Below are 19,727 nucleotides of genomic sequence, written 5' to 3'. Positions count from 1 at the left end.
TTTTAAGAAGCTTTTTAAAGTGTTTTTATGACACAGAAAGTCCCCTTGTGCCTGTGTTTCATGCTAAACCTAACAAAATGCTAGATTAAATCAGGGGAGGCTGGGGGAAAAGGTTCCCATCCCAGACACGGGGTCATCCCTATGTTCCCCGAGCAAGGAAACCCCTGATGTTAGCTAACGTTAGCCTGATACAATCTGTTCCCTCACAACTATGTAGCTAGCTAACATTAGTAATGATTGATCTAATTTATAAATGCCCAAAATAAAGGTTTGGTTAAGAACAAATAAGAAAGTTTTCTTTATTGGATTATGTTGTTGTTGTCTGGCTGTCAGTAGGCTACTGGTTAAAAGTGTGAGAGGGGATAGGGTTTTGATTGAGAAGAAATTAAGACATAAACATACTTTTATATAGTTATGTGCTTCAATGCACCAATAAACAATAACCTGAGACTTGACTTGCCCAAGAAAAATGACCTGGGACTTACCCGGGTACTTCAGACCAAATCAATTGTTTCACGTCTGACCTATTGGTGTGGACATGAAAAAAATAAAATAAAAAATAGCAACATAAAAACTTTGATTTCCTCCAATTTCTGTATAGACTGGCGGTGTTTTTTTTTACATTATTGAATGTAATTCCACTGAAAGCTAGGTTTAGCTACATTTCCAACCAATATGCAAATAGGCCCCGTTAATCAGGGAGTTAGTTTCTTCCATCTTTCCCCGGGACACCTGAACGCAGCACTTGGTTTTACACAAATCCTGTCCGTTAATCGCTTCTCACCGGCTCGCAGGGATTCACACATCATGCCCTCAAGTGTGTGTGGTGACAAAGTATAGCGTGAATATACAATCTATCTGAGAGACAAACACACACACGCACACACACACAGACGGTCCTGCTCCGACGGTGAATTCAGGAGGAAGCTGCAGCTAGCTCAATGGCTATGAAAATGGATTTAAATGCCATCATAGAGCAAATGGAGACCGGGGAGCAAGACACTGCTTTGTCGGCTCTACAGAGCTACAACAAGGAGGTAAACATGGAAACATGAAGGCTTTCAAACACATTTATGTTCCGTCTGCTGCCCGTTAACCAGAGATATTTTTAGGTCAGCTACAAACACCTTTTCACTTTAGATGATGGTGCTTGCGTTATCATTTTAGGGGAGACCGGGGCTGGTTGGCACACAGTAGAAGTCAGCTTATTTCTGTTTATTATTAAGGTCTCCATTGCATCACATTTGATAAAAAACATTCGTTAGCATTATTGACAAATATTGTGATACAGCCACATCATGTGTGACACAATGTGCCCATGGATTTCCACCAGATTATCTGCACAGGAATACTGAATATTTTTAAATGAAACTGAAATGTTGAAATAATGCTTTTTTTTTCAACCCTAGAGACACTAAACTAGTTTTAAATCAATTATTTGGCCACAGAAAATCATCTACGATATATCATAATATCTGTATAACTGAGGGGGAAAAGCCCTAAAAGGCATAAAGCGGGAATTAGTATTTATTCACTACATTGTTATCTCAGTTTAACAAAAGCTGAGATAAAACAATGTACATAAAGTGCATACAGTCTAAGTGCCTATTTAACACACTTTGACTGCAACTTGTCTATGTAGCCGGTCGTCCTCCATACGAGAGATCGGCAGTTCGATCCCCGACTCCTTTGGTCAGCATGTCAAAGTGTCCTTGGGCAAGACAGCCCCCATGGGGTTGTGAATGGTTTCAATCCAACAAAAACAGATACATTATTCCTTAATAACAATATTGACAGTTGCCACCAGAGTATTGATAGATGAACTAGTGCGTATAATGCATTATATAAACAGTTTTAAGCTTCCAGCAGACACAGATCAGCATTAGTCTTTGGAGTTATGTTTGTGTCCATCTGATAAAGTCCAATATTCACTTTGGATTTGTCCTCTGTCCTGAGACAAAAATCACTTTCTCTATAGTTGCTTAGTTCTCAACAAAGTTCTCCAGCCTGTCTCTGTCTGTCAGTCTGATGTTGCCTATTGAGGTACAGTGGTGTGAGTCTTTCACCACAGTCGCTGCTGGAAGCAAAGCTGATAAGAGCACTGACACTGAAAACAAACAAAAGGAGCTAAAAGAGGCTAAAAAGCTGTGTGGACCAGCTTATCAAGTGATGGTGTTAATCATTGTTAGGAAATGGCTCCGCTTCGCGTGGGGGCGAACAACGCCCCTTCACTGCGATATAATCCCAACATACCACGGCCTGTCATGAGCTATTGATGTATATATATATATATATACTATGTATATATTTATTTATGTTTGCAATTTAGGCAGTTCATTTTTGTACAGTATAATGTTGCATTGTTGTATGTTGTTGTTGTACAACTTACATTATCTTATGCTGTATACATACATGCAGTATATACATATATTTTTTGCTTCTGTAATTATATGATATTGTAAGTGGGTGCAGGACTATATAAGCACTATGCTTCTGCCAGCTCCTTCTTGAACGCATACTTTTTTGTTTTCTGTTTTTGTTTGATGGAATCAATCAGAATTGATTAAGCTGTTTGTGTTTTATCTCTGTTTTTTATCTGATCTAATTTTTCCGTCACAGTATGTTGAGTGTATGAGAGAAATACAAAATCAAATCAAATCAATTCTTCTGATTTTAAGTAACAGTTGGAAGATAAAAGGTATGTGCATCAGTTTCCTGTTTGGATAAACTATTGTCTCCCTTACGCTCTTCAATCATAATGTTTCATCCCATTTTTATAGCATCAAATAACTGATACAATCAGAAATATGAACACTTGGAAAAACATCAGTGTGAGAAGAACTACCTTAAATGACAGAGACTATCTTTGTAAAAAATGTATTTGATGTGCACTTTAACTTTTTAGTTTGTCCCATCCTCTAACACTGAGAGGGCAGAATTCATGACCTATACTGCAGCCAGCCCTGAAGGGGGCGATGCAGATGTTTTGGCTTCACTTTCAGGGAGCTTTCAATCATCGTCCATCTTTCTATGCAGTCTGTGGTACACCTACAGTATACTTAACCATAATGTTGTCATGAGCCCGCCGACCATCACATGCTAGTTTATCAGGATAATCACAGTCTCATGAAACTTAACAACCACAAACTAGACACCTAGTGCATTCAGAGGATGGGTGGCTTTCACGGGTATATTGACAATACAAGGGTTTTTGAGGTACTCACCATCCAATCACTGTGAAATGTAATTCCTGCAGAAATCTCCAAATGTCAAATGTGTTTGAAACCAATTCAAAGCATCTGGTTTTGTGTCTTAATGTGGTGTTTTGAAGGGATTTTTTTTGACAATTTGGATCATCTTCTTACTCAACTGCTAAGGGTTAATGTTTAGATTAGACAGAAGTTAATTTGATATTTACGTTTAATCAGAATGGGTGAAGAACATACTTTAAATTACCTTTTATTTGACTTCAGTGAGAAAAATGGGACAAACTACCCACTGCTAGTGTTCAATTCACATGAGTGATTTGAACCAACTCAATCTCCACAAAGCTGCAGCCCCTTCACCTCACTCCCGGTGCATGCTAGGAGAGAGACGGTAGCTCCATTTTACATGTTTTAATAATAATCATACAGAACAAGCTTGTATATTATACATTTACGTATAAGGGCACATGAGTGCGGTCACTTTTCATGTCAACACCACAGTGACACTGGAGGACACCATAACACTGCAGCCATTGTGCCATTATCAACCTTAATACTTAATAAACTTTGGACACTCAACGGTTTTGATATCAGCAATATCTGTTGGTCTTTGGCCTCTCCAGTCGAGCTTCCGCTGTGAAGCGGATGCACCACGTTCCGGGTGTAAAGTGGCCGCCGGAGTTTACAGTACACAGACTGCCTCATTAACTTTATCACGTTACATTAGCGCCTTTTCTTTCTGCTTTAATACTAAATCCTCTGCCATCATCTTGTCAGTATACGCTCCTGACTCCTGCTACTTGTTAAACACTTTTTAGTTTACAAATCATGTTAAAGATATATATATATTTTTTAAAAGTCCATCATCTTCATCTTCAACCGCTTGTTGAACGGGGTCACGGGGGGCTGGAGCCGAACCCAGCTGACAAAAGGCTTTCCCTTTGCTCTGGAGACTCTCTTTTAGGGATGCACCAATACAGATATTGATCTCCAATACTTACTGAAATAGCTGAATAGGGTCTTGGAGACATTTTAATTCTACTTTGCAATTTTATTTATGGTGCTATGGTGGTATTTAACTGCAGATGGTTATTGTATGGATCAAAGTGGCGGCAAATAAAGTTGTGTACTACTACACAGGAAACATGGTGAACATCTGATCTGCAAAGTGTCCACAATAAGGTGACCTGCTCTTGGCATAACATTTGAGCTGCTTTGTTCACACGCACACTTCCTAACAGTAAGTGTCCTCTGATGAAAACTCTCCACGGGATTCCCATCACTGTCTCATTGCATCATGACGGGGAGCGCCCTGTGTTTAGAGGGGATTAAAGTAGTGAATGTGATTTGCCATGATTGTCACAGCCTCAACATCGATAATGTAATAATACTGGTCCAGAGCAAGTGCTCCAGGATTAAGAAGTAAACCATGTGTGCCCCTTGTTTAAAACAGTGACCGTAGTGGAGCGTCTCGTGTTAGAAGTGCAGGGCTGCCCAGTGCATTAACAAGTGACACCAAAGCCTCCTTACAAAAACAGCCATAAGTGACTAGCTGGGTTGAGGACTTGTTGGCCCCCAACGCACTTGGCAAAGCGCACTTGACTGTGATCTGCGCCACCGGGCTCACGAAAATAGAACTCTCAATCTCCATTTGACTAAATGCCACCTGAGCTTCACATCATGCGGTCTGCTAACCCCAGGCTTTGTGCACTGATGCATGGTTCGCTCTCGTTAGCTGTGCGGGAGTTGATCTTGAAGGCAAATTGGATTAAATTCTCCTATGACCTGGTCAAATCCTACTCTTCTTAACTCCTTAAGAGATGAGGAGCTTACTGTTACAGGAGACTCTGTGGTCTAAGGTCTCCCTTATACAGTATACCTCAGTATGCTCACTTTTCCTCTACTGTTGGCCTGCTCTGGTGAATTCAGCCTGCTGTATATTACAGTCACATGATGACATGAATGCATCTAAATCAGGAGGCACACATAAAATACAAGATTAGTTAATGCATTTAGAGTGACTGTACTTTTTACTCTTGTTAAAGCTGCACTAATAACTATTTTTATTTATATCGTGGGCATTGAGAATTCTGGATTCTGATTGCCTAGAAGTGGATGAACTTTTTTTTAATTGGAAGTATAACTGGTTTCTTTGTGCTGTGACACAGTGCTGTGTCAGAGTAGGGTCTGGCTACACCAGCCTATCACAGGGATAGGTGGGAAAAATGCTCTGTCTTGTTTGTAGTTCTTTAAACTAATCACAGTTGTCTTGGGCGGAGCTAAGCAGATGGTGCCCTTGCAAAATAGACAGTTTGCGGAAGACTGGATGTCAGAGTTTATCCCAGCACTGTGCATTTGGTAAATCAGATAATTCCAATATTAAACTGCAGGTAAAGACAATAAGGAGATGTGGGAATGACTGAGTGACAGATGCACAGGGAGGTAATATACCATTTACTGGAAAGACAATTTTCGAAGTTCTGTCTACCAGAATGCAGCACTAAGATTGATAGCAATCAGTGAATTGCTCTTTTCCCCCAACTTTTAAAAATGGTCAGATTTTTAAAACTGTTGATTTTGTCAACCCTTCCTGTTTGAGATGCTGCCTACCATATTACGTTTTGTTGGTGAGTGGCCTTTATGAGGATCATCTCTTTTTACATTCCATGATTGTAATGGATTCTGCAGAAGCAAACCTAAACCCAATAATTACAATCATGGAACGCACACCTGTCAGGTATTAACGCTTTTTTTCAACAATGAATCAAATGACCACATACAGAGAATTATCTCTAACTCTGCACTTCCCCTCTGCTCGACAGAGACCTTAGGGTCGTGTCTAGATGGTAACCCAAGATTTGGCTTCGCGAGAGGGTTAAGCTAGACTTGGAATGGTTAAGGTTAGGATAGGTCATAGGGCATAGGGCAACGAGACAGGAAGGGTTCAAGATGCTAGTTAGCCAGTTAGCACATTAACGACACAACCTGAAGAACAAATTATATTTGCCATGCATTAGTTAACAATAGCAGAAACGACTCTGCACTGTTTTTGCTAGAGAGCGTGATGGCTAAACCTTACCTGATATAGCAAGTTTGTTTTTGATCTCAAAGCCTCTTGACTTTGTTTACTTCACTCAATTTTTAGTTTCTCAAAGTGATTTCTCTCACCGACAGGCTCCACTGCCAATTCCACATACTGAATCCGCTGAAAAACACATGGACCATTCCATTTTTTAAGTTGGATGTGTGGATGTTGTGTTTTCAACTTGTTCTGTGCCCCCAAAACACACAAACAAATGAAAAAGGAATTCCGCTTTAAAACTGGTTTGTTGTCTCTAGCATAGTTTTCTTTATTTTTTTTAAACTGTTTCAATTTATAGTATTCCCATGTCAATAGTCCAGTGGAAATCGATTGAGGAAAATTGTTACTGCTTTACTGGCTGTGTCAGAGATTTGTTGCACTGTCTAGGAAACTTCACTGTACAATGTTTTCTCTTTCTTCTCCTGCCTTTCCCTCTCTTTCCCATCCTGCCTTCTTCCTCTGGTCTCTTCTGCTCTTACCTCACACCTGTTTTTGTGTCTTCTTCTTTTCCTCCCTTCAGATGAACCACTGCTTTACATTCAGCAGCGAAGACGAGCAGTGCAGAGAGGTATTCCTGACATTCCCATCTAAACACCAACTCCTGCTGATTGGCTGTTAATCATTGAAAAAAACATCTGATTTCTATAGATACATGTCTCTTGTCACAGAAATAAAAGACTTACGAGCCTTGATATGCACTTTTTTAAGATAATATTTGTAAGGACATTCATAAATCTTCAAATGTGTTAGATCTAGATCCGTACATCTACATTAACACAGCAGTCACCAGTAAAAAAAAGTGAATGTGAATACACTGTTTCTAACACTATCTCACCTCCTCTGTATCATCTGTCTTTCCCTGTGTGTGCATGCCCGGTGCTTTAGGAAGCAAAGTTTCAAATGGTATGAATATGCAATGAGCACTGTGTTATGCTTCTTCCTTAGAAAAGAGCCCCCAGTTTATTATACCTCCAACTAACTGCAGATTTTTTGTTCAGATTTTAGCCATTTCCCCACAACCTACATATACAATAGCCCTAAGGGACATTAAGACGTCAGTGAGGAGGCAGCTCTTGAACGTTCAAAACCCTCTGCAAACTACAGCAAAGATCTCATGTAGCATCTGTGAGCGGTGCAGTGAAATGTCATTTATTAACCAGCTGACATGAATGTGAATATATTTACTAAACTGGATGAAGTTAGACGGCATTGGCAAGGGTAGAAGGTTCAAGTTCTTACTTTCACCTATTCAGGTGAGACCTCACACACCCAGTCAAACCTTTGACAGTTTTGGAGTATAAACATGAATGTTATGAATCACTTTTCACTTAGTTCAGTTCAAAAAATCATTGTCCCCGAATGCTCGTGAGGAGAGCAATAGTCTAGTTTTCTGATAAGACAGGTAGGGCTGTACTGAATTGACATGTGAAGCTTCCATTGCATTTCCAATGAAGCTTTGTATGTCTGTCATTATATTTTATGACATCATCACTGTAAAAAAAAACCCAACCCAAATCCCTAATAAGGCTGGGCGATAGGGCAATAATTCGATATGACCATGTAGTGTCTTTTAATGGTTTTATGGATATTGAGATATTGTGTTACATATTTATATAATATAAATTAATCATAACAAGCACATCGTATTTCGAATTTCTCCGAAAATATGTGAAATATTTAGCCCATGAAATGATAAAATACTGAGTACTTTTTATTTATTGAGTATTTAACACACCCAGGAACATTAGAATAAAGGCTTTACCATGTATTTATTTCATATAGACTATTTATTTACTTATTAAATTATAAGAGATCATGCTATCCGGCTGTTAAGTCGTGACATAACGCTGTTTCAAAATATGATTTCCGGATCCAAGCAGTTCAAAGCTTCGTATTTCTACAAAGGCGCAGTGCCGTGTTCCCAGCTGTTCGAACATTACATTTAACCTCTTTCTTATGAATGAAATAGATGTCTAACTGACGAAAGAGGTGATCATAATTGTTCACATGTTCGGCCATTGTTGTCTGTTTTGTTTCAACGGAGCGTTTGGACCTGGAAATAGTATTTTGAAAGGGTGTTAGGTCAGACTTAACAGCTGGATATCGTGATACAGTGTGTATCGTAATCGAGATATGAAATTACCTACCGTATATCGGGATAGAAGATAGTGGCCGTATTATACCACCCTCATCTCTAATGTAGTTATATTTAATATATATACAGTATATAATGTTGGCAGATGCTGCTTCACCGCCCCGTTAATACAGGTACTGTACACGCCTACCTTTGTGTGCGACAAGCAGGAGAGCATCTTTAAACGCCAACGAAAATAGATTGAAGCAGAAGATTTTGTTTGATAAAAATCCCGCTTTTCAATATACTTTTGCTTTTGGACTTAATGCTCTGGATTTACTGGAAAGACGGTGCGGTCGCAGTCATGTAGACTACATAGGATAAAACTGATGGTTGAGTCTAGAGGCAAAAGAGAAAGCGAAATTGGTTCACTGTTAAGTTCAGGAGCAGCTTATGTGCCATTGCGTGCTTTCATTATCCAACAGACATGAGTATACACCTGCAAACAGCCTGTGGGAAGTTATTATAGACAGCTTAGCGGACCTATTTATCAGTGCCAGTTTTAGCTGCATCTGTTCACTGCATCAGCCAGCAGACATAAAACGCTTTGACAATGTTTTAATTGTCCCTGACGGACTTGACGGTCACTAGTGCATTTACAAAAACGGGAAGATTCATTGTTGATGAAAACTCTCAAAGAGTATCTTCGCCGTGTAAAACACTTGAAATAAAGACAGGCAGAAGCTAAAATCCAGCTTTCTTTGTTGCAATGAAGCCGTCTGCCCAATGCACCAACACTCTGCTTTTGCTGTGGAGGAGGACTCTTAGCAGAGAAGAATTATGCATTATGTTTGATTTCACATAGGCTCACAACGTATTTGTCAAAATACGTCAGTCATCACAGAGTAACTGTTGGAATTAGTGATTGATTTTCATTATTTCTCTTCAGCATAGACTTAACATAATGCACTATTGTAGAGTGAACATGATCATTAGTGGGAGTTGCCAGTTTATGTAATGATGCTGTCTCATAGATTTGGTAGTACAGTAGCAGTATTGTGCTGTGGAATGTGCTCCAGAAGGTAGTCTAGTCGTGGAGAAACCTAACCTGTGACGTCATTCATTTGTCATTCATTATCTTGTAGTTGAATGCTACATATAATCAACGAGAATGAATGTGTAAAAATGATGAAGCCCTGCTAAACGCTTGATGTTTAAACGTATGTGACACTGAATGTATGGCACTGAAGTATTTTATTTTGAAAACTATGCATGTTATTTGAAACCCCCAGTCAGTTATCGTTCACAATTTCAGAAAATTCAAGTACCCAATATTCATTGCCAATATTCTTGCTCTTGGTTTGTGAAACACATACAAGATGTGAATATATAAGTGTTATATGAGTATAAGTGAAATTTTCAAAGAAGGGAATAACGACCACATACAGTAAATTCAGAAATGGTTTTCAAAGTAAAATATTTCAGAACAATGATATTTCAATTAAAATACTTAGTATTCAGTAGTGATTCAATACCCAATTTTGGTTACTTATAAGATTCAGATCTTTATTGATAAAGTCTTGACCTGATATATCTGTTGTGTGATGCAGCGTCTGGGGGAGTTGGTGCTCGGTTACCTGAATAGGGAGTTGCAGCCTTCCTGTCAGCTGGCCTGTCTAGAAACTGTTCGAATCCTGTCCAGAGACAAACATTGCCTGCGCCCCTTCATCAGCCGCTCTGCCATGTCCACTCTCGCCCGCTACGCCGGTATTGCTGTGTTCAGTACTGCCAAACCTGCCCACAGCCAGCAGGTTGAAGGTCAAGGTAATACCCAGCTCATCCAGGTCTCTCAAAGGTTTTAGATTGGAAGGCTTCTATCCCGGTGCTCCTGTTTTGGTGCTTTTCTCATGAAACCACCCTTAATACCCTCACACTTAAAGTCCCACTCCACACACGTGTTAAAGTGTTTAAAAACAACTCTGCTCTGATTTCTTTTTCGTTTAACATGGATTGCCCACATAAAAAGTAAAACAATCTCAGAGATGAAGCTGGAAGCACATCTACTGTTTCTTCCTCATTGAGAAATTGTGTATATGGCCTCGCCACACCCTCCGCTGACTAAACACATCAGAGAGGATCAGCCATAGACCTACATGTTTGAGCCGGCTTCAGACAGGAGGTGCGGTTGCAGGTGCAACTTGTGGAGCCCCACAGGCGGATGGACGTACATGGAGCCCAAGTTGCCTGTTCATGGGCTAACATTAGCGATTTGCAATTAAGATTTACTTTCGGTGTCCTGAACCTTGTGTCAGTCAGACTCAAATTGAATGGTAAGTGTAGTTAGCATCTTTTATTAGTTTCTGTTGTTTGTTAGCTTGTTAGCCTGTAACTGGCTGACAGCTGTGATGGCAGTGTGTTTTCTCTCTGTACTGAAGGTCCACTCTGAGCTGGAGGTTTCAGGTTTCTTTTTCGGTGTTGTGTTGAAGTATTTCCCCCATCAAAAAAGTGTTTTGCATATTAGACAGCGATTGGTTTATGATAAGTGGCGTACCAATGTGACAACATGTGCTACAAGTCACTATAGTCCATGTCATTTAAGAAGACAGAAACAGAAGAAAAGGGGAACTAAGGATATTTGTGTTCTCAATGTTCACAAAACCCTTGTTACTAGTGACACTTATGGCCTTGCTCGCACTCTGCAGGTGCGAGGGAGTATCGGCCAAAACAGTGAGACTGAACGTGAATTACCAGCATTATGTTGATAGAAAGCTTTAAAACGTATTATTTATTTATTTATTAATTACAGTCATATTTAGAATAACGCTAGTTTGCTGTTTGCAAATCACTCCATCAACCAGCGCCACAAAGCGGATTCATATCATGCAGCCAAGCCTCAGCAAACTGGCCAACCTTAACTTTGGTTACAATAAGCTAATGTTAGCAAGCAAGCAAGCTTAGGTTAGCCAGCTAGCTGTAACTTAGCTATTCCGTATGGATCTGACATTGCTTTTTTTCGTAACATTAGTGGATGAAGTAATTAACTAATGGCAAGCCAGCCAGACCAGCCCCCGGAGTGTGGATGAATCGGCTGATGTTATTCACTCAAGGCAGTATATGTTAGCTAACTAGCAACTCATCTGCATTAGCTAGCTAACATTAGCTAGCATTAGCCAGCTAACATCACAATACATTTTGCATGTGAGTGTTTCCTCTAGGATATTTATGAGCACCAGGGGGAAAGGGTTTTGTTGTACCACAACACACATGCTGTGTCTACACACACTCAGCCAGACGTCAGTCCACAGGCTGTTAAAAGCAACTGAGAAAATCGGGGAAGGTCTAATTTTAATAAGTCACTTTACAACCCATTCACCCATTTAAGAAGTTACACACCCAACCTTAAAGGAATAGAAATAAAAATGAATTAATTTGCCAATCATATTTGTTTTTTTCTTAGACCTGCTTGCAGAGATTATATTTGCAGTGCGTAAATTTTAAATTACAGTCCTAATTGCAATTAAATACAGTTGCAAATCGTAACTTCCGAATTTCAGTTTTACATTTATTAAAATTCCCCAGTAATTGTGTGTTGGGCTCTGAATGCACCCAAGCCTCGGGTGACCATCTCTCATACTGTCCCTGAACCCTTCCTGTGTACATCGACATTGGACTGAAGCTGCTGCATTAACATTCTGCTTTCACTATGCAGCCTCTATAGACCAGATGTAGTATCATCACAGATGGCCGTGTTTAATTATGTTCCCCAAGAGGCTATTTCACAGCCTCTTGGGAAAGAGCTTGCTAGTTGCACACTACCAGGAACCTGGATCAAGCTCACCTGAATGGAGTGCAGCCATTGTTCTTCCTGCTGCCATGAAAAATGTCTATACAAGCACTAAGAGTTATTAGAACACAAAAGAGGGCTTGGTGGCATTAAAGGATTATTTCTTCTTATTGTTGTACTTTTGTCCTTGTGTTCATCAGTAATAATACCACAGTAACTGCTGAAATCTGGGGACACAGTGACATCATTAAAAGATGGAAGGAATCCCAAATGTGAACATAAGGAGGGATTTGAAACCCACATATTCATTTTAAACAGGGCTAAAGTTTACCCATATCAAATTTTGGTTTATGTAGAAAGTCCTTTACGTGTATTACAGCGCAGAACAAATTTTGTTCTGGAATTACGAAACAAAAAATCAAAAGAATTGAAATGGAGATAGAAGCATTTGCTTAAGCAGAAATAAAGGTTGAATGTGTTAGTTGACTTTGACATTTTTTCTCTTCCTAGCGGAGGGTGAGGGAGCGGAGGGGGAAGAAGCAGCAGAAGGATCCGGCGAGGTGGTGGAGGAAGCCTCCCCTCCTTCAGAAAACGCTGACCAGGAAGTGATTGTTGAGGCTCTTAAGTCCATTTGTAACATCCTGCTACACAATGAGACAGGACAGGTCAGTCTGCGTGTCTCGTCATACTTACACATACATGGACTCCTCAGATTATAAAATACTATTTGGTTTGTGCTTATTTATAAACTGTATTTTTCGATGGATGGATGGATGGATGACAGGTGGTAGCAGCAGATCTACAGCTTATAAAGGGTGTGGCGGAGAGGCTGAAGCAATGTCATGATCCCACCTGGAACCATGAGGTATGGACGTCAGACGGACAGAAGATATACTGTGGATCTCAAATGAGTATAGTTTGAGAGTTAATCTGACAAAAGTTAGGGGAAGATTGTAGTTTGAACACATATTTAATAAGCCAACACTAAACCCAACTTTTCAACAAATGTCTGATTTGCCCAACATAACCACAAAACCGTCATATGTATCTTAGCTATTGCAAATGGCTTAAAAATGAATGTAGTTTTTAGGAGAGTGGGCTACACTTTTCAGCACAGGAGACGATACGATGACATTTTGTGATACCGTACTGCAGAAGGACATTATCATGTTTGTTTTTGTTTTTTTAAACTTTTTTTTATTTGTCAAACCTCTGAAATACATTCATCACTAATGCCGCTGAACAAGACTTTGCCTAAGAGATGCAGTCAGCGAATGCATTACTAACTGCAAGACAGGAAATACTTAGTCAAAACGTGACCATAAACACCGACTGACCAAGCATTCAGCTGCTCACCTGCTAGTTGTAGTGAATTTTGGTCTCACGGTTTTTGCAGGAAAATAAGAAAGAAAGAAGGAATAATAATGAGAACAAAATCAATAGGGCTCTAGCAATGGGCTGTGCAGCTTGGACCCCTAATAATAAAAACAAGATTGTTGTTGTATTTTGAGGACAAGTCTCAAGTGTGTCTGGCTTAAGTGCAACTCAAGTCATATTCGCAAGTCTCCCTGTCTGTGCACTGTGCAGCATGTAGCCAAATAAGCATTAAGGTCTCATATCCAGCCGTACACTGACAAAGGAAAAGCAAACAGAGAGTTAATAAGTCTCCATGCGTCTGCTCTCTGTCCAGGTGCGTTTCTTTGACTTGCGTCTCACCTTCCTGCTGACTGCCTTGAGAGTGGACGTCAGGGCACAGCTGGCTCAGGAGCTTCATGGCGTCAGTCTGCTAGGTAACTGACTTCCTGTGTAACCAGTGTGACTACTGACCTTCAGAAACAAACACCAGTTTTCTAGGTTACTCATCTCCACGGTAACCAGTGCTAAAAGGGAGCTCACTTCCCAGGTCACCGATGTCTATAACACCTAGGATGATCTGAAGTCCAAGTTTTTACAAGGGGAAAATGATTGTGAAGGTGCAAATGTACTAAGCCAAAAAGCATAAGTTAATAACTTCCTGTCCTGTTTATATTCTAGGCAACCAGTTGGATGCCACACTGGGTCTGTGTTGGCCAGATACACTGGAGACGGCCAGGGCAGGGTTTGAGGGTGTCCCACCTGAACAACTGCCCCCACTGAGCCGGCAGCAGACAGAACTAGCCATGGAAATACTGAAAATACTGTTCAATGTCACATTTGACACAACCAGGCGCAAGGTTGACGAGGTACTGAAAAAAACGACACAACTTCGTAGCAGTCTAGCCATGTTGTAATCAATATTTTATCAATAATTGTGAATTCTGTTGTCATTGAATAAAATAGTTCATCCACTATCCACGTACTATATGATAAAATACAATGATACGCTCCAGGTGTTGGTACATCCAGGCTACTGTAACTTCTGCCTGGATAACACACACCAGATGTGATTCGCAGACATCATAATTTATGAAATATGGCTGGTGTATGTTGCACCTAAAAGTCTACAGCCCTCCTACTGCTGTACTTAGGCTAGTAGTGCTTTGAGCTGAAGGCTAACCATCTGAGTTTAGCACGTTGGTATAGTAACATTTAATCACATGCAACTTGTAAACTAAACAAAAACTATAGCTGAGGCTGATTTAAATGTCGTGCGGGTATTTGGTTGCTCTTAAATCAAAGCATTGGGCACATTGAAACTTTGGCCTGATGATGGCGCTAGATGAAAAGTCAGAGGATTACAAACATAATCACAAATCATCTTTAGGGGTGTTGAAGCGAAATATGACTAACTTTAAGTAATAACTTTACTCAAAGGTAAAAACACTGAGACTCACAGGAATGTCTGAACTAAGTTTTGTACCAAAACACCAAGCTTAAGACCTTGGCAAGTCAGGAGATCCCCAAAGTCAGTAGAATTTATCCTCTGGAGATCTTGAATAGTTTTCACCAAACTTCATGGCAATGCATTCAAGAGCTCTTGAGACATTTCACTCCAAACCAAAAATGCCAACCTTGGTGGTGGGATTCATGAAAAGTCAGGGGAATTCCAAATTTCCGGCTGCTCCTTTTGCTTGAGACCATTCGGTCTGGTTCCACAGTTCTTCAGACTGACTTCTACACACAAGCCAATGTAAAATACAGAAAAGACGCAATTTTAGTGATGACACAATTTCAGTGATGACGGCTGCCTTCTGAACATGTGAACAATATGTGTGTAACGTCAGGAGGAGGCAGCAGAGTACAGACATTTGGCAGCCATACTGAGACACTGTCTAATGAGCCATGCTGACGGAGAGGAGCGGACTGAGGAGTTCCACAGGTAGGACAACACGCTTTACCCGCACATCTGTTTTTCTGTTCATTGACTCATACGGTCATTGCTCTTACACGACCCTGTCTCCCTCATCTTCTCAGCCATACTGTTAACTTGCTAGGCAACGTCCCTCTGCCCTGTTTGGAGGTTCTGTTGATGCCCAAAGTGCAACAAGGCTCTATTGAGTACATGGGGGTCAACATGGATGCTGTCAACATGCTGCTGGAATATATGGAGAAAAGACTTGACCGGGTAAAACAAGACTCTTTGTGTATGTGTGTTTATTCGGTCCACCGCTATAATACCCAGTGAAAATCTGTGGATCTTTTTTTATTTATTATTTATTTAGCACAATTAAAAAAAATACACAAATACTGACAATGAATACAAATAACATACAGTGCAGGAAGAGGCAGAAAACCCAGTGGGCTTATTTGAAGCCTCCACCTAAATAATGTAAAAATTAAAATGTTATGGAGGAACAGTTCTTTGCCAGATGGAAAAAGCCATTCCATAATTTTTTTTAGAATAGAATAGAATAGAATGACTTTAATGATCCCAGACTGGGAAATGATTTTGTAACAGCAGTAGTGGGTCAGCAAATAAACACTTTGTACATAACATAAATAGAATCCAATATATACATAGTGTATATATACAGTGCACAGTGTGCTATAAACAATAAACAATAATATTATATACAACAAAATGTGCAAAATATACTATAACAATAAATACATTTGGTACCCCTAAATCTTATTGAAAATTGACCTCTACTAGTAAGTAATTTAGGAGGATGAAGATCTGCAGATTGATGAGTTGAGTGGGAATGGACCTGTGAATTTGCTTTAAAGTGAGTCATGGAATGCTCAGGAATATTCCCTTCACTTGACTGGATCTTATAAATAAAAACACATATTTGAGAAATATTGATGTCGTAAGAATTTGTAGTTTTTGGAATAATCTTAACCTGAATGACATGAAACGATGGTTTTAAATGGTGCTACAATAATAATAATACAACACGTTGGTTCAAATATAGTCCTTGGTTATTTTCTGGGAGCTAAGTGAACACAGCCAGGCAAACGGCTGGCTCTTCTATCCTGAGCACAATCTTTGACACTAGGTGGAGCTCTATGTTAACTGACGTATAAATGGTGTCCATGTGATTCTAACAGTAGAAAAACAATGGGATGACATCTACAACCATCAGTTCAATCAGTAATAATAACTTAAGACCCCATTCACCAGTATCTTCCTATGTCAGCGTTATTTATGTTGCACATTTCATTTTAAAGAAACACAATGTGCTTTACATCAAAGGGGAAAAGGAATAAAAATCAAGTATATGCAAAGCAGTAGTAAACACACCCAATACCCCCCCACATACACACACACACACACTAGCACTGTTCATAAGCTTGAGAAAACCTATTTCAAAAATAAAGTTGTGTTAAAATTTGATCTGTCAATCGACTAAAATATTTAATTGCGATCCGCAAATTAATCGCACATCTGTTCTAAATGTACCTTCAAATTATAATTTTCAAGTTTTTAATACTCTCATCAACATGGGAGTGGACAGCTCTAGTTAGATTATATTAGCACCAAATAACACAATTGAAAATTAGATTTCTTCATATTTTAGATGGATGTGTTTGATGAAGCTGACCTGTTTGCTATTGCAGTCCTGCTGCTTGGTTGTATTTATGGTGAAATGATTGTTTTCATGTTTAACTCGTCTCCCAGGGACATAAGCTGAAGGAGACCCTTCTCCCGTCACTGAACTTGCTGACTGAGAGCGCCCGAATCCACCGAGAGACCAGGAAGTTCCTCAGGTCAAAGGTCAGTGCTGGGCTGAGGAAAAGACCCATGATGAAGAGATGGATTATGAGTACTGTTGGTGTTTTGACTGCTGCAGTATCGTGTGTGTTTAGGTGCTTCCCCCACTGCGTGATGTGAAGAACAAGCCAGAGGTGGGCAATGCTCTGAGGAACAAGCTGGTCCGTATCATGACACACATCGACACTGACGTCAAGGACTGTGCCGCCGAATTCCTCTTTGTCCTCTGCAAAGAAAGTGGTGAGGAAATACCTTTGTCGATAATTTGTCGAATTTCAATAATTCATGGACATTTTTCATAACGACTTTCACCGACTCACTTTAACATCAACCATCTCGATTTCAAAAGTAGTTACAGTGAGACTAATATGTAAGTATGATTCGAACCTTATTCCAAAGGGATTAAAATCACTAACCAGTGATCAAAATGTAAGATGTTCTTCATTACAAATAATCCGTTTTTTAGATGCTCATAGTTAAAAAACACATCTGTCTTTACTATAAAGCTTGGCCAGTACAGTTTAAACTATTATGATAGCTGATGTAAAGATCTGAATAGCCTAACAATGGCTTCTCCCAGAGGCTTGTTGAATTGGTTTTATTGACACGCGTTAATGTATACGTGTTTTTAAATGTGTTTGAATACATATACATTAAACCTGTTTGTTAAACCATGTTGTATTTCTAATGCCGTTATCCAACTACAAAGGAATCTGTCTGTGAATGAATGCATACATCACTATCCTCATATCTGAAGAAGTCGGCGGAGTGGTTCTCGAGAACACTGCAAGCAGCACTTCTGGGTTGCCTACAGTTTACAAATAGGCCACAAACCAGGTTACATATCATGAGGGATTTGTACCTTTTTAAATACTGTGAACCACTGACAAATTGACAGACAAAAAAAAACTGAATTTCAGATTTAAAAAACTAATTAAATCCAAAAATAGATGAAAAACGAACACTTGAACAGACATCAGCGTGATAAAAACCTGAAACCACAGATTATATGACCTTTTCCTTAGCCCCATAATGACTGAAGTAAATATTGGACCCATTTTTCACAAGAAACTCCTGAACATTCTAACATTAAAATGGCATTTTTCAAAAAACAGATCAGGAGAATATGGGCGCGTACCTATGTTGGTTTTATTGACACGCGTTATTGTATACATGTCTTTAAATGTGTTTGAATACATGCCATATTAATGACATGTTCTATATTCTGTTCAGTTTCAAGGTTCATTAAGTACACTGGGTACGGTAATGCTGCAGGTCTGCTGGCTGCCAGAGGACTGCTTAGGGGGGGCAGAGACTCAGGGATCTACTCTGAAGATGAAGATTCTGAGACCGAAGAGTACAGAGAAGCCAAGGCCCAGTCAGTACCAACACTGTTCACCTAAACCCACTGTCTGATGTAGTGTTGAATTCCACCCTTTCCAGAAATGATATTGTGTAGCTTTAACTACAACAATTAACGGCCACATTCTCCTTCTGTGATCATAATTAAGTCATAATTACTCTTCTTGTTCTGACACAAGTGGCAACCTCTGCCGCAGTCGACCGTTTGTCAAATGTCAATATTATTTAAAGTACCCATTAATTATGCAGATGCTTTATTTAAAAAATGTTTTTAGTTTTCTGTTCCTTTGATATTTCTCTCTCTCTTTCTTCCCCAGTATAAACCCAATAACAGGAATTGTAGAAGAGGAGCAGCCCAACCCCATGGAGGGAATGACAGAGGAGCAGAAAGAAATTGAAGCCATGAAGCTGGTTCAGATGTTTGACAGACTGTCAAGGTCAATAAAAACAGGAGACACACACACACACACACACACACACACACACACACACACACACACACACACACACACACACACACACACACACGTCAATTAATTATGACTGGAAATGATAAGGAATAAGAAGTAGGCAAGACTGAGAATAAGTGGCATTTACTACCATTTTCTTCCCAATAATGACATCACGATTTTCAATAGTCACATGCACACATTATTTAATTTGAACTATTTCTTTCCGCAGGACCAATATGATCCAGCCCATGCAGCTCGGTATGGATGGGAAGATGAGAGAGATTCCTCCAGAGGATCTGCATAAGCTGGCCCACAATCCTTTGTTCCAGCCAGAGGAGCCAGCTAATCCAGACAGTGAAGATGAGGCTTAGTAAACGCAGAATCATAAAGAATTCCTCTTACAGTCGAGGAAGACCTGTCTCATTGTTTTAGATATATTCACGTCACACAGTCCAACCTGTTCCTGTTTACTTATTCTGATGGCAGGGGAATTATGGAAAGTTGGCATTTGTTCAGTCAAAGTAAAAAAAGTGAGTAAAGAGTACATGGGAGGCAGCTTAAAGTAAAGGACCATTTCGATTTTTTAATATGTGCTATCATGTCAACTACAAGTCACCAGGGTTTTACTGCCCA

General features: G+C 39.7%; 1 protein-coding gene across 1 annotated transcript; it reads left to right on the top strand.

The window, feature by feature from the left end:
• Nucleotides 1-941: 941 nt before the first annotated feature.
• On the top strand, nucleotides 942-19,465 carry ric8a (RIC8 guanine nucleotide exchange factor A; the record flags this gene model as incomplete). The annotated part of the gene is made up of 14 exons (XM_083916983.1): nucleotides 942-1,037; nucleotides 6,809-6,856; nucleotides 9,973-10,186; nucleotides 12,657-12,811; nucleotides 12,931-13,011; nucleotides 13,837-13,936; nucleotides 14,181-14,368; nucleotides 15,350-15,444; nucleotides 15,540-15,690; nucleotides 17,188-17,283; nucleotides 17,376-17,520; nucleotides 18,514-18,658; nucleotides 18,960-19,079; nucleotides 19,324-19,465. The coding sequence occupies 14 exons, from the start codon at nucleotides 942-944 to the stop codon at nucleotides 19,463-19,465; spliced, it is 1,776 nt and encodes a 591-aa protein (XP_083773109.1).
• Nucleotides 19,466-19,727: the final 262 nt, after the last annotated feature.

Source organism: Echiichthys vipera (assembly GCF_963691815.1).
Source record: "Echiichthys vipera genome assembly, chromosome: 7".
NCBI classification, from domain to species: Eukaryota; Metazoa; Chordata; class Actinopteri; order Perciformes; family Trachinidae; genus Echiichthys; species Echiichthys vipera.
This window is presented reverse-complemented; position numbering and strand designations above follow the sequence as displayed.